This window comes from Trachypithecus francoisi, unplaced genomic scaffold (assembly GCF_009764315.1).
Source record: "Trachypithecus francoisi isolate TF-2019V2 unplaced genomic scaffold, Tfra_2.0 Lachesis_group20, whole genome shotgun sequence".
NCBI lineage: Eukaryota > Metazoa > Chordata > Mammalia > Primates > Cercopithecidae > Trachypithecus > Trachypithecus francoisi.
In genome coordinates this window covers 63,916,962-63,932,123 of record NW_022681466.1, presented here as the reverse complement: position 1 = coordinate 63,932,123, position 15,162 = coordinate 63,916,962, and the positions used below count along the sequence as shown (strand labels likewise).

Sequence of the window (15,162 nt, the reverse complement as noted above, 5' to 3'; positions counted from 1 at the left end):
CGAGTGGCGAAGGCTGCTCAGGGTCCAACTGCCCCTGGGGGTGATGAAGGAACGAACGGCCCCAGGAGACCCCCTGGTACCTTCACTCCCAGGTGCCGGGGGGGCGGGGGGGACCGGCACCCCCTTACGTTGGGAAGTGCATGCCCTGCTTCTGGCCGCCAGGAGGCGCGGGGACGCCGGCTGGCTGGCCGGTCACCTGGGTCCCTGTACTCACCGTCCCCGCCCGCCCGTGGCGTGGGCGCGGCCAGCGTGCCGGTCCTTTAACGACCTCCATCGCGACGCCGGCCATCGCCCCTGCACTTCGGCGTCTGCTGACCGCACCGCGGGGCCCGCCAGAGATTCGGTTCTGGGTGGCGGGGGGCCTTGCGAGGACCGGGGCCACCGATCGCCCCCCGCGGAAATAGGTCCAAGGCCGCGTTTCTAAGGCGCCCCCAGTGCTGCGAGAGGTGTTGGTCCAGACCACGCTTCGAAGGAGCCAGGCGGGAGGGGAAACCTGCAAATGGTTTCTTCCTTTCCTTCCTTTCTTTCTTTCTTTCCTCTCTCTTTCTCTCTTTCTCTTTCTCTCTCTTTCTCTCTCTTTCTCTCTCTCTCTCTCTCTCTCTCTTTCTCTCTCTCTCTCTCTCTCTCCTCTCTCTCTCTCTCTCTCTCTCTCTCTTTTTTGTCTTTTTCTTCTCGCTCTTGTTGCCCAGGCTGGTGTGCAATGGCACTATCTCCGCTCAGCCCCCCTAGTAGCTGGGATTACAGGCGCCCGCCACCACGCCCGGCTAATTTTTGTATTTTTAGTAGAGACGACGTTTCACCATGTTGGCCAGGCTGGTCTCGAACTCCTGACCTTAAGTGATCCGCCCGCCTCGGTCTCCCAAAGTGCTGGGATTACAGGCGTGAGCCACCGCACCCGGCCCCTGCAAATGGTTTCTGAGGCAGCCGCAGTGCGGCAGGCACCGGTGCTGAATGGCTTCTGCTGAATGAATGACGCAGGTGTCACAGTGACAGAGGACACGCGTTTCACAACAATACCGAAGATGTAGTGAGCCTGCTGGGTGTGGGGACGCTCTTCTCTACACTTTACATCATGAATTCTTTTAATCCACAAAATGGCCCTGTTGTTGCTGGTATTACTGTCCCCATTTTACAGACTGGGCAACTCAGCCACAGAGAAATGAGAGGAACTCGGTGCAAGGTTATTCAGGACCCGCAAGTCACAGGGAACCCGTGCAGGCTGGCTCCCCGGCCTCTTCTGGGAACTGTATATATAGCCCCAATTGGTGGGGGACCTCATACCCAGGACTGCCCAGAGGATGGTCAGCACGAACATATGTTTTCATGATTTAAAAATAATTGTGTTCTTAAATATGTTCTGAAGGAAGTAGCCCTAGGTTCTATTCATAACTGAAAAATTCAGCAAGAATTCCTCTGTTGCGACTCTCTTCAACAAATATTTACGAGGCCTCTTTCGTGAGCCAGCCCTGAAACTGATTTGGGTCTGGCAGTCCTAGGGAGCTGCGGAAGGTACCGGCCTTCCTATCTTGCCTGCTCTTCTGGCCTTCACATTGTCACTTCTTCTCTTTCTTCCTACTGTCCTGACTAGTTTCCCAACTCTCCTCCTGTTCGGGTATCCCCATCGTCTTCCTCTCTTCCCACCAAGGCCCTCTCTGTTTCCTCAGCCTCGTATCCTCTGCTGACACCCTACCCTCCCAAGCCTTCCTTCCTTTCTCCCTCTGTTCAATATGAGTCTCAAAATGAAACCTTCAGGCCGGGCGTGGTGGCTCACACCTGTAATCCCAGCACTTTGGGAGGCCAAGGCAGGCAGACTTGAGGTCAGAAGTTTAAGTCAGAAGTTAAGGCCAGAAGTTTTAAGACCAGCCTGGCCAGCATGGCGAAACCCCATCTCTACTGAAAAAACAAAAATTAGCCGGGCATGGCAGTGTGCACCTGTAATCCCAGCTACTTGGGAGGCTGAGGCAGAAGAATCACACGAACCTGGGAGGCGGAGGTTGCAGTGGGCAGAGATCTCGCCGTTGCACTCCAGCCTGGGTGACAGAGCAACATTCTGTCTCAAAAAAAAAAAAAAAATAATAATAATAATAAAAAAACCTTCAGCCCACCGTCCGTACAGCATGATGCTTGATACAGTGTGAAGGTTTGCAGGGTACAAATTATCCACACATGCAAATGCAAATGACCAGTAGCCTAGTTAGAACATCCCTTTCTCTGTTTTTTTTTTTTTTTTTTTGAACCGGAGTCTCGCTCTGTCGCTCAGGCTGGAGTGCAGGTGGCACAATCTTGGCTCACTGCAAGCTCTGCCTCCCAGGTTCACGCCATTCTCCTGCCTCAGCCTCCCAAGTGACTGGGACTACAGGCGCCCGCCACCACACCCGGCTAATTTTTTTGTATTTTTAGTAGAGACGGGGTTTCACCATGTTAAACAGGATGGTCTTGATCTCCACCTCAGCCTCCTAAAGTGCTGGGATTACAGGCGTAAGCCACCACGCCCAGTTGGCTAATTTTGTATTTTGAGATAGGGTTTCACCATGTTGGCCAGGGTGGTCTCGAACTCCTGACCTCAAGTGTTCTGCCCACCTCGGCCTCCCAAAGTGCTGGGATTACAGGCATGAGCCACTGCGCCTGGCCGTCCCTTTCTCTTAACACGCGTCTGTTGGGTGCCTTGCCCTCACCCTGCAGCCTAGTCTGACTGCCCTCTCTCTCCCTCGCTGCCCACATTCCTCTTCCTGGATTTGAGAAAGGTCCCTTTAGGATCATTTTGAAGCTCCAGACACAGCAAAGCAGGGGTTATAGCTAGATTCCACACCTAGAGTTCCTTGGACTCAACTTTTTTCTTGACACCAAGCTGTCAGGTTTATTCATTCATTCACTCATTCTACAGATATTTCTCCAGCTCTTACTGTTTACTAAATTCAGGCACTGGAGATACTAAGATCTGTAAGATCTAGCCTCCCCTGAAGGAGCACTTTGTTGAGGGGGAGACAGATGTGACCAGATAAGCGTAAGGAAGTGTCAGGGATGGGACGCTTTGTGGGGGATGGAGAGGCAGCGTTGGAGCCGGCAGTTCCCCTGAGCAGGGAAGTGGGCACGTCTTCAGAAGTAACCCTGGAACTCTACTGTTTCTAAAGAGCTAGGTAGGAGTTTTCCAGGTAGATGGGGGTGGAGTGGGGGTTGGGGGTGGGGGGAATATGTTTCAGGCAGAGGGAGGCTTGTAAGCAAAGGCCCAGGCCTGCACGCCACTGCGTATTGGGAACTGCAAGTGGTTTGTGCTGAGAATGAGCTGCGGAGTGAATCTGTCCTGGTAGGAGGAGGATGAAGAAAAGTGAGGAGTTGTAAGGATGAGGCAAAGTTGTTTATTGTGTGTCCCTGAAAAATGACTTTTTTTTTGAGACAGTCTCGCTCTGTCGCCCAAGTTGAAGTGCAGTGGCACGATCTCGGCTTATTGTAACGTCCACCTCCTGGGTTCAAGCGATACTCCTGTCTCTGCCTCCTGAGTAGCTGGGATTACAGGTGCACGCCACCATGCCTGGCTAATTTTTGTATTTTTAATAGAGACGGGATTTCACCATGTTGGCCAGGCTAGTCTCGAACTTCTGACCTCGTGATCTGGTCGCCTTGGCCTCCCAAAGTGCTGGGATTACAGGCGTGAGCCACTGCACCTGGCCCCAAAAAGGACATGTATACTGACAAGGAGGTCAAAAGGAGATAGCAGCTGAGTGGTCTTGTGAGTCACACAGGGTTCAGTGAGGGGAGAGGTTACGGAACTGTTTCTGAGGGGCACAGAGGTCTCTAATATGCCCGCCCAGGATCCTGGCAACCCTCGTCAGGGTCCTGCTGGCAATGCTGTGGATCTTTAAGCTTGCCTGGTAGGCTCAGACTGTGTGAGTGTGTGTTACAGTTAAAGGTTATTGGTTATTATGATGATGGGAAGTGGCTCTGTGTGTGTGTGTGTCTGTGTGTGTGTGTGTCTGTGTGTGTGTGTGTGTCTGTGCGAGTGTGTGTGTGTCTGTATCTGTGTGTGTGTGTCTGTGTGTGTGTATCTGTGTGTGTGTGTGTTTCTGTGTCTGTGTGTGTGTCTGTATGTGTGTTGCAGGGGTTGGGGTGCCTCTGGACAAGGAAAGGAAGAGAAGAGCAACTAAGTTTAACCCTAGGCATCCATCCCTTTGTCTGTCTGTCTGTTTATCCATCCATCCATCCATCCATCCATCCATCCATCCATCTATGTAACGGTATTGTCCTGTAGTGCCCTGACCCCATGATGGTTGCTTAAAACGAAAGATTTTATTTGAAAACAAAGAGGAAAAGAAGAGAAAGGGGAATCAAAACAAGCGCATTCAATGACAGGGCCCAGAGAAATGCTCAGGAACTCAGGAACGCCGAGAACATTACCCTTTTAAACCTTACTCCTTGGGCACCTATTAGCATAAGATGTCACACCTCTAACCAGACAAACCAGCCCCACTAAGTCAGTAGCTGACGCTCGAACCACAGGACAGGTGATTTGGCAGCTCTTGAATGTTCTTGGGGCGATCTTACCTGGCAACAGGTGTATGCACTGAAGATATCTTTAGCTTCTAATAGTTTTTCAATTCAGTTTTTGAATGATACATTTACTTGGTTCAAACATCAAAAGGTATAAAAGGTAAAGTGAGGCCAGGCGCGGTGGCTCATGCCTGTAGTCCCAGTACTTTGGGAGGTCAAGGCGGATGGATCACGAGGTCAGGAGATCGAGACCATCCTGGCTAACACGGTGAAACCCCGTCTCTACTAAAAATACAAAAAATTAGCTGGGTGTGGCGGTGGGCACCTGTAGTCCCAGCCACTCGGGAGGCTGAGGCAGGGGAATGGCGGGAACCCTGAAGGTGGAGCTTGCAGTGAGCGGAGATCGCGCCACTGCACTCCAGCCTGGGCAACAGAACAAGACTCCGTCTCAAAAAAAAAAAAAAAAAGGTAAAGCGAAAACTCCCCTTCCCATTCCATCATTTTCTCATCCCTTTCCATGGCTAGTCAGAATTATTAGTTTTTTGTACATCTTCCTTCCCTCCCCCTCCCTCGTTTCCTTCCTTCCTTCCTTCCTTCCTTCCTTCCTTCCTTCCTTTCCTTCCTTCCTTCCTTCCTTCTTTCCTCCCTCCTGTCCACCCTTCTTGTCTTTCTCTTTTCTTTCTCTCATCAAGGTCTTACTCTGTTGCTTAGGCTGGAGTACATTGGTGCAATTGTAGCTCACTGTAGCTCACTGCAGCCTCAAGAGACCCTCCCACCTCAACTCCCTGAGTAGCTGGGGCTACAGAGGTGTGCCACCACACCCAGGTAATTAATTTTTTTTTTTTTTATAGAGATAGGGTCTCGCTATGTTGCCCAGGCTGGTTTTGAACTCCTGGCCTCAAGCGATCCTCCCACCTTGGCCTACCAAAGTGCTAGGATTATAGGTGTGAACCACCGTGCCCTGCATTTCCTCTTTTTTGATGCATAAGTAAGCAAATAGGAATGTAAATTCTTATTCCCCCACTTTCTTTCTTTTTCTTTTTCTTTTTTTTTTGAGACAGAGTCTCGCTCTGTCTCCCAGGCTGGAGTGCAGTGATGCCATCTCAGCTCACTACAACCTCCGCCTCCTGGGTTCAAGCAATTCTCCTGCCTCAGCCTCCCTAGTAGCTGGGATTACAGGCATGCACCACCATGCCCGGCTAATTTTTGTATTTTTCGTAGAGACCAGGTTTTACCATGTTGGCCAGGCTGGTCTCGAACTCCTGACCTCAGGTGATCCACCCGCTTTGGCCTCCCAGAGTGCTGGGATTACAGGCGTGAGACACTGTGCCTGGCCTATTTCTCGCTCTTTCTATACAAATTGTAGTATCCAATATCCAGTGTTCCACACCTTGCGTTTCCTCGTTTTCCATTGTACCCTGGAGACATTCCGTATAAGTTCATTGAGTCCTTTCTTGTTCTTTTCTCTTTTCTTTTTCTTTTTATACAGCTGCATGATATTCCCTGGATCTTAAGATAAATAACCAGTACCCTATTGATTAGCATTCAGGGTTTTTTCCAATCCTTTGTTTTTATAAACAGCACTGCAATTATATAGCATCATTTGTATGCTGCTGCCCATACATGCAAGTATATCTGTAGGATGTTTCTAGAACAGGAATTACTGGAGCAAGACAGAAATTTTGGTAGATAATGTCACATTGCTCTTGATAGGGATTTTAATAATATGCATTCCCACTAACCATTCCCCTGCCTCCCTCAGCTTCAGTAGCAGAGTGGGTTATGAGACTTCCAGGTTTTGACAAGCTCATAGGTGAAAAATGGCATGCCAGCAGAATTTTAATTTTCATTTAATGGCATGCCAGCAGAATTTTAATTTTCATTTGCAAGTGTGGTTGAATAGATGTGTAGGAGCCATTTGTATTTGTATTTCAAACTTTTTCTTTTTTTTTTTTTTGAGACGGAGTCTCGCTCTGTCACCCAGCTGGAGTGCAGTGGCGTGACCTCGGCTCACTGCAACATCCACCTCCCAGGTTCAAGCGATTCTCCTGCCTCAGCCTCCCGAGTAGCTGGGACTACAGGCACGCGCCACCATGCCTGGCTAATTTTTGTATTTTTTTTTTTTTTTTTTTTTTGAGACGGAATCTTGCTCTGTCGCCCGGGCTGGAGTGCAGTGGCCGGATGATCTCAGCTCACTGCAAGCTCCGCCTCCCGGGTTCACGCCATTCTCCTGCCTCAGCCTCCCGAGTAGCTGGGACTACAGGCGCCCGCCACCTCGCCCGGTTAGTTTTTTGTATTTTTAGTAGAGACGGGGTTTCACCGGGTTAGCCAGGATGGTCTTGATCTCCTGACCTCGTGATCCGCCCGTCTCGGCCTCCCAAAGTGCTGGGATTACAGCCTTGAGCCACCGCGCCCGGCCAATTTTTTTTTTTTTTTTTTTTTGAGGCGGAGTCTCGCTCTGTTGCCCGGGCTGGAGTGCAGTGGCCGGATCTCAGCTCACTGCAAGCTCCGCCTCCCGGATTTACGCCATTCTCCTGCCTCAGCCTCCCGAGTAGCTGGGACTACAGGCGCCCGCCACCTCGCCTGGCTAGTTTTTGTATTTTTTTTAGTAGAGACGAGGTTTCACCGTGTCAGCCAGGATGGTCTTGATCTCCTGACCTCGTGATCCGCCCGTCTCGGCCTCCCAAAGTGCTGGGATTACAGCCTTGAGCCACCGCGCCTGGCCAATTTTTTGTATTTCTAGTAGAGATGGGCTTTCACCATGCTGGCCAGGCTGGTCTCGAACTCCTGACCTCGTGATCCACCTGCCTCGGCCTCCCAAAGTGCTGGGATTACAGGAGTGAGACACCGCGTCAAACTTTTTCATCTAAAGTGAATTGTCCTTCAAGTCCAGGCTCGGAGCTTCCCACATACATTGCAAAGTCTCTGGAATCTTTGAGAAAATATATACCTTTATTTTAAAAATAGCTTTTGGCATTCTCTGAAAATAAAAGAAGTTGCAGCTACAGGTCACCACTGAACAATGTGAAAACACTGAGGGTATTTTGAAAGAAACTTTTGGCAAATACGACAGAATCTGAAAAGACTAGAACCAGGTTCCCAAAAATTCATGACACTGTTTAAAACAGCCTGGCTGAGGTTAAAAGAGACTCATTGGAGTGTTTGCAAATTTAACATATTTTTATTCCTATAATAAATATTTTCCCCATGGAATCCATCTGTATCCCTTCCCCCCAATAGCACCTGTGCTCTTCTGTATTTTTTTTTTTTTTTTGAGACGGAGTCTCGCTCTGTCACCCAGGCTGGAGTGCAGTGGCGCGATCTTGGCTCACTGCAACCTCTGCCTCCTGGGTTCAAGCGGATATTCTGCCTCTCTCAAGTAGCTGGGACTACAGGCATGTGTCACCACGCCTGGCTAATTTTTGTATTTTTAGTAAGACGGGGTTTCACCACATTGGCCAGGCTGATCTCGAACTCCTGACCTCGTGATCCACCCGCCTCGGCCTCCCAAAGTGCTGGGATTACAGGCGTGAGCCTCTGCACCCAGCCACTTCTGTAATCTTGAAATGAGCACAGAGAAGCCCACAAACGCTTTCAAAGCAGGCTTCGCTATGTCCCAAATATCCCCTGTAGTAGGGCCCAATTCCCCAGCGGTCCCCAGATGACTGCCACTGCAGGCATTTAGGAACTAGATAAAATGTAGACTGCTATTTCTTCCCCCACAGACAGCAAATTGCTGAGAAGGGTATAGGTTGGGGGAAGTTGGGAGAGCTCAACCGTGGGCACAGCTGGGTGCAGGCCACCACTTATTTGAGATAATTGCTGGAGGATTTTGTTGTTTTCCGTTGAAAGGCGTTGGTTGACTTACGGACCTCAATAAACAGCCAATAGCTATCCCCAAATGACTCACGCTAGACCCAACCTGAGGCTCTTCACAGTCCCACGTGGGGGCCCCAGGCAAAGAGACCTGGGGAGCAGCTGATGGCACCTGGGCCTCAGCATTCCTCAGTTGAGATGGCGGCGTCCCTGACAAGCATAGCTGTTTTCCTCCCCACCCTTCCTCACCCAGCCCAGTCTGGCAATCCACCTAGGAAACTGGCCCAGCTGGTGTGGCCTCTGAATGAGTGGCTGGGTCATGAGGAGGAGGACCAGCTAGGAGGGAGGTGGGAGCCCCCAGGGGTTCGTTTGCCCACATAGTTCTCAGCTGACTCAAGGCTCGCCTGTCAGGCTTCCCCTCCACTCCCTGCCACCCTTGAGAACCCTAGGACTCAAAGTTTGGATCCCTCCTTGGGCCTGGAGGGCTCAGGGAGACCCCTGGCTCCGTCCATGGGGCACTCTGCTAGGGTGGCGTCTATCAACAAACCCCTGTTTCTGGATCTGGCCTCAGCTCTCCGGGAAGAACGGTTTCTGTTCATTCTCCCAGAAATTCTGAGGCAGCCTCTGAGATCAGCTTCTCCTTCAGGGAAGCCCTTCTAAGCTGGCAGGCTGGGGACAGGGAGGGCTTGGGGATGGGGTACTGTGGTGGAGGTCAGGGGTGAGTGCTGAGATTCTGGGCACCCCTTCTGCCTGTTCCCGAGGGCAAGCCACAAATCCTGGGTGGGAATTCTGGCCTGGAGGATCCTGCCATCGACCAGCCCAGTAGGACATCTGCTGGCAGGGCTTCCTTGTCCCTGGAGGGGCCCACCTGGCTTTGGGCAGGACACCTGGCAGGTAAGGTCTGCCGCTCAGGGCTGGTGAGCCTGCAGGAGGGCAGTAACCACTCATCTTCCCAGCCTAGATGGAAGGGGAACGCATCTGCTGAGGATTCACCAGGGGAAACATGCTGCGCCCATGGAGTCAGCTCCAGCCTCCCTGCGGGGGTCGGGGAAGCCCAAGGCCCTCTCTGTGCCCAGGACCTCCCCTCTGCCTGCCCGCGTGCCCTTCGGAGCTTGGTGGCACCAGGGCTGCCGTGGGGCCTCCCGTCCCACCCCAGGCCACGGCCAGCCCGGCGGTCTCCCTGCTGTGTGCCTCATGCCTGCTTCCTCACCAGCAGCACCCAGGGCAGGATGGCAGCCACCATGGCCACCACAGCGATGAGCGTGATGAGCAGCAGGGCCCGCGATCGGCAGCAGAAGGCGCGGGCGGAGCGGGGCGCCCGGGAGGCCTCCGAGAGCTCTGCCAGGCTGCGGCGGGGCAGCACGCTGTCCTGCTCCCCCAGGGGCATCCCGTGGCGGCTGATGACAAAGATCTGCGACTCCCGGGGCAGGCTGGGCAGCAGGTCCTGGGGGAGCTGGGTGCTCTGGCCCGGGCTGCCCGGCGGCCTGGCTTGGCCCGGGGGTGGCCTCCAGGTGGAGGAGGAGGCGGCCAAGGGGTTTGTGTGACCCAGGCTGTCCAGTGGGGGCACGGAGGGCAGGGCCACAGGCACAGTCAGGGTCTGGGAGCTCTTGTCCAGCATGGAGGGCCAGCGGGAGCTCTTCTTGCTGAGGAACGTGACGTAGCGGCAGATGGGGCAGACCAGGGTCCTCTGGACCTGCCCATCTATACGGGTGCACAGCAGGTACTTGACCAGGCAGTCATGGCAGAACACATGGCCACAGCTCAGCGTCCGACTGGCGCCCTCCAGGTCCCGGAACTTCTCGTAGCACACGGGGCACTCGCTGCCCGAGCTGTCCTTGCTCTCCCCTTCTGACATGGCCACTGGGAGATGGCACACTCAGCTGTGGGCGGGAAGGGTCGTGAATATTGAGGCATTTCCCTCTTTCCCTCTCCCGTCCTAACTCCTACCTACACCTCTGCCTCCACTGCCTCTTATCCCCTCTCCCTGTCTTCTACCTCTCTCTTCCTCCTACTCTTGGCTCTTCTGCTGCTCCTCCTCTATGGCCCACCTGACTCAAACCTAGAGCCCAAGACCCTTAGGAGGAGAGGAGTAGATGCTTCTGGAAGCAAGAATTGGGAGACAGAGAACCAGAGAACCCAGTCACACTGGACCCCAGGAGGAGGTGTGTGGAGTTCCTGATGTCTCACCTCAATCACCATGTACACACATGGTGAGGTCACTGCCTCACGTCTTCCTGCTTCAGTGACGGAAGTGAAGAAAGGAAGTCCCTGTTACCAGGGGAAGCAGGTGGCTGAGAAGAGCATGCACAGACCTAGTCTAGTCTCCAATTTGGGCCTGCACCCAGAGTGGCCATTTTCCAGAAAAGCCTGTGCTAGTCTCAACCTCTGCCCTCACCTGGGGTTGGCGGGTCCACTGGATTTCCTCCAGCCATTGGATTGCATTCCTCTGTGCTAAGTGTTGCTATAAAGCAATGACTGTTTAAAAAAACAAAGCTCAGAACTTACACATTCAAATGCCTGCTGGCCTTCCACACAGTCACGTCAGGAAGTTTTGGGTTCATTCCCTCACCTGCCACAGCTCAGTCATTCTCCAGATTCTTCTTATGGGGCTGCCTGAGGCAGTGAGAGAAGCATCTGATCAACCTTGATGGAGACAGAATTTTATCCTTTGAGAATATGTCTGATATTTTGGGAGTAGCCAGAAGTCACTGGGAGCCAAGTCTGATAGGAAAGTAAATGAGTGATCAAGTGGCATGATATTGTTTGAAATCAAAGCTACGGAGTCACTATAAAGTAACAAGATGATTTCTTTTTTTTTTTTTTGAAAGGGAGTTTTGCTCTGTCACCCAGGCTGGTGTGTAGTGGCGCGACCTCAGCTCACTGCAACCTCTACTTCCTGGGTTCAAGAGATTCTCCTATCTCAGCTTCCCGAATAGCTGGCATTACAGGTGCGTGCCACCACCCCTGGCTAATTTTTGTATTTTTAGTGGAGACAGGGTTTCACCTTGTTGGCCAGGCTGGTCTTGAACTCCCGACCTCCAGTGATCTGCCTGCCTCAGCCTCCCAAAGTGCTGGGATTACAGATGTGAGCCACCGCGCCCAGCCACAAGATGGGTTTTAAACAGAATCTGGGAGCAGATTTGTTTGATTAAGTACATGGCTTCCCAAGTCAATGGCTTTGAAGGGAAACATCCACTGGGGTGTGTGGTGAGGTCCAAGTGTCCTCATTGAAAAGTTCTCAGTGTCACAACTGAGTCACCTAAACTTATCTAGAACGGTTTCTTTAAAAGGAACCATGATTCCTTGTTGTTGCTACTTTCTTCCATCCATGACAGAGACAAAAGACCCCTGGGTACACTGATAAAATAGAGCTGCATGGCAGCCCCCAGACCTGAGAGATGACATAATGAGAACAAAATCAATGTATATGAAGGACAACTGTTAAGATCACAAATCTTTCAGAATGTCTCCCTCTCTTGGCTTGGCTCCAAATCCATTTTGCCAAGTTGAAAATGTCCCATAGTCTAAGAAACAGCAAAAATATTTGGAGGTGGGATAAGGAATCTGGCATCCTGGAGGCAGCCCCCAAACCTCTTTGGGAGTTTCCAGGTTTGGTCTTTGAGGTGGTCAGTGTGGCCCCCAGGATGGGGCTGGGGGTTCAAATCTTTGATCTACCCATTACTGTCTGTATAAGCTTAGCCAAGTTGTTTAACCTCTCTGAGTCTCAGTTTCCTGTCCATAAGATGAAATTGATAATAATGGTACCATCTTCCTTGGAGAGTTGTTGGGGGAATTAAGTGAGCTAATGTGAGTCAAGAGTCTGGCTCAGAGTAAGTGCTCAGTAAATGGCAGTTGTCGTTATTAAGACAGGCCACGTCCTGTCACCTATTCTCCCAAAGGGGACTTGGAGACCCCTGTTACAGCTCTTGAGGCAGCCACAGCATTTGCCTTCCTTTCCTTCCCTGTCATCCCCAGATGTTCCTTAGTATGTGGATGATTAAAAAAATCGCACCCCCTTGACAGAGGGCAGCTCATTTCAAATTAGAATAACTGAACAAGATGACAATGGATAAGATAAATGATGGGCAATCGATAAGAGTTTAAATGGTTATTCCAATGTTTCTTAGTAGTTTTTTAACAACACGTTTGCAAATGTTTATACCAAACAGCCATTATAATCAGGATGGCCATGATTTTCTTAAGTCAATCAACTATTAATATGTTTCATTGCATTTCATAACTCCCCAAAGTCTATGACGGCAAGAGTTCCATCCTTCTATCCATCCATCCGTCTAATTATTCAACACATATTTATTGACCACCTGCTATATGCTAGGTACTGAGCTTACATATTAGGGGTAAGTAGTGGTCAAGGAAGTTCTTATAAAACTTTAGAGCCTAGTGGACATTTATAAATTTTCTCAAAAAAGATACTTTTTTGAAAGGAGAATTGATGATCAATGGTTTAAGTCGTTTGGAGAACTGAGAAGTAGAGATCAAGGCTGACAAGAGAAGACAAGCAAATAAGGAATCCTAGAGGGAATAAAGGACTTTAGAGATCACTTAGTTGAAGTTCCTAGTTTCAGAGATGAGCAGATCCATGTCTAGAGAGAGGGAAGTGACTCGCCTGAGGTCACTGGTGAAGGTGATGGAGGGGGAGTTAACAGAGACAGAGAAGATTCCGTAGATGGTAGAACATTGTGAGAATCAGCTGATAGATTGGGTGAATAGGTATTAGCCAAGTTAGGAAGCACCATCCTCCTTGAGACAAGCAGGGAAAGAGGAGGAGAGCCTATACTTTTCATCCGAGTTAGTGGAGAAGTAAAAAGGACCCCGGGAGTGCAGAAGACATCCCAGCCCCATTGATGGCCTCTCTGGGCAATCCTTCTCCCTTCCAACGATGGCCTCTCTGGGCAATCCTTCCCTCTTCCAAACATGGCCTCTCTGGGCAATCATTTCCCCTTCCAACGATGGCCTCTCTGGGCAATCCTTCCCTCTTCCAAACATGGCCTCTCTGGGCAGTCCTTCCCCCTTCCCGTGCTTCCAGAGAGCCACGCCATTCACACCTGGACAATGCTACCTCCTTCCCCACCTTCTTGCTTCCCTTTCTCAGTCTTTCCCTGACCCCTCCCTCTTTGCCTCTCTCCCTTTCTGAATCCCATTCCATTCTCCATCCTGTTTGGGTGCTGGGGTGAGGGAGAGGACAACAGAAGAAATGCAAGGAACATACTCTAGTTTGAGCACAAACAAGTTCGGGAACGATGCAGTAAGTGCCAAAAGCATCCCTATTGGTGCCTTAGGAAAATGAGGGGAGAGGAGGGCCAGAAGGTCTTCCTCGGTGAAGTGGGACCAGTATTGAGCTAATAATAAATAATTACAACAGCGACCATTTATTGAATCCTAATTGTGCGCTTGGCATTTTGCATCCCTTCCTCATCTGATCCTGACAACAACGCTGGGAGGTAGGGAGTGTCTCCATTTCATAGATAAGGGAACTGAGGCTCAGAGCTGAAGACTTTGTCTTCAGACTTTGGTCAAAGGAACAGAAGAAATAGCACTGACAGAGAAGTAACTACCAAAACTTCCTTCCTCAGAGTGACCCTAAACAAGGATGCCCCTCTGGCCACCTGGGAGGCAGGGGGAAGGCAATGGCTGGCCCAAGGGAGCTGACCTCGTGAAGCCCCAGTACTGAGACTCCCCCATAGCAGTAGCCCATTTCCAGGACAGGGTGACAGGGGCAGGTGTCCCCACCCCAGCACAGAGCCTGTGGGATAGAATGACACTTCCAGGCACCTGGGATTCCCTCCTGGAGCCCCAGTGCAAGGTCCTACAGCTTTAGCTGTGACTACTTCCTCACCCACAGCTATCTCTTCTCTCTCCCTCTCTTTCAATTTTTCTGTCCCTCATTCTCCTGCATCTTTCCAATGTTGGCAACCTTCCAACATTGCCAAGCTCCTTCCCCACCCCCAGCCAGGCCCCTAGACTCACTTTGGCTGGGACCAGAGAGAGCAGCATCCACCTTCCCTCCTGGGGCCTCCAGCAGATCTGAGCCACCCCGAGGTGCTGGGCAGCAGCACGATCTCCTCTTGTTGCTGTTCGTGTGACTGCCGCCGCCGAGGGATTCCTAATGACAGAGCAGGTCGGGAGGACAGCGTAAGGAAGTGAATGTCGCCCAACCCGTTTGAGGCCAGGAGGCTTTGGCGTTGCCCAGGGGGTTGGCAGCTGCTGGAGTCAGGTGATCTTGCTGAGGATGCCAGGAGAGGAACCCCTAGCCTGAGGAGGAGCCCAGGGGTGGGTGATCAGGAGAGTCAGAGGGTCTCACAGGGGAGGTAGTGACCCAGGACCCCTTTGACTGAGGCTTGCCAGGCATGGGTCTCCCTATCAATAGGAAAGTCACACACACCGTCCTTCCCACCCTCCTGGACCCATTTCAGTGATCCCCATCTTCCCTCCACACCCCCATCCCCACACCATGCACAGGGTGAAGGGGTCAGTAGTGGATCAGCCTCGGGAAGTCCATGACAGTCAGAGTCACGTATCTGTGGGATCTGCCTGTGTGCATTCGTCACTCATAGAACACCCAAAGGGGCTTAGAGCTCCAAAGACCCAGAGCCACTGACATAAAGAACGAGGCAGAGTAAGACCAGTGAAGCAGGAATGCACACAGATATGGAAGGAAGTCCCCGACATCACGATACATGGTAGCAAGTTTCAGAACAGCCTGTGTAATACCATTCTATTTATGGAGATAATAATACATGATCATACTCATAGAGGAAAATCTGGAAGAAGACACATCAAACTGTTCATAGCAGTTATCTCTGGAGAGACTTTCTAAGTTTTATATTTCTGTGATGTTTG

General features: G+C 51.2%; 1 protein-coding gene across 1 annotated transcript; it reads right to left on the bottom strand.

The window, feature by feature from the left end:
* Positions 1–7,416: 7,416 nt before the first annotated feature.
* RNF222 (ring finger protein 222) lies at positions 7,417–14,391 on the bottom strand. Its single transcript, XM_033184603.1, has 3 exons — positions 14,290–14,391; positions 10,807–10,944; positions 7,417–10,181 (listed from the first exon to the last, which is right to left on the bottom strand). Exon 3 carries the CDS (start codon positions 10,154–10,156, stop codon positions 9,494–9,496), a length of 663 nt encoding a protein of 220 aa, XP_033040494.1. The 5' UTR covers positions 10,157–10,181; positions 10,807–10,944; positions 14,290–14,391; the 3' UTR covers positions 7,417–9,493.
* Between the last annotated feature and the right edge of the window lie 771 nt (positions 14,392–15,162).

Bases quoted from the DNA above. Each gene is read 5' to 3' on its own strand.
- RNF222 (XM_033184603.1), bottom strand. From the start codon at position 10,156: ATGTCAGAAGGGGAGAGCAAGGACAGCTCGGGCAGCGAGTGCCCCGTG.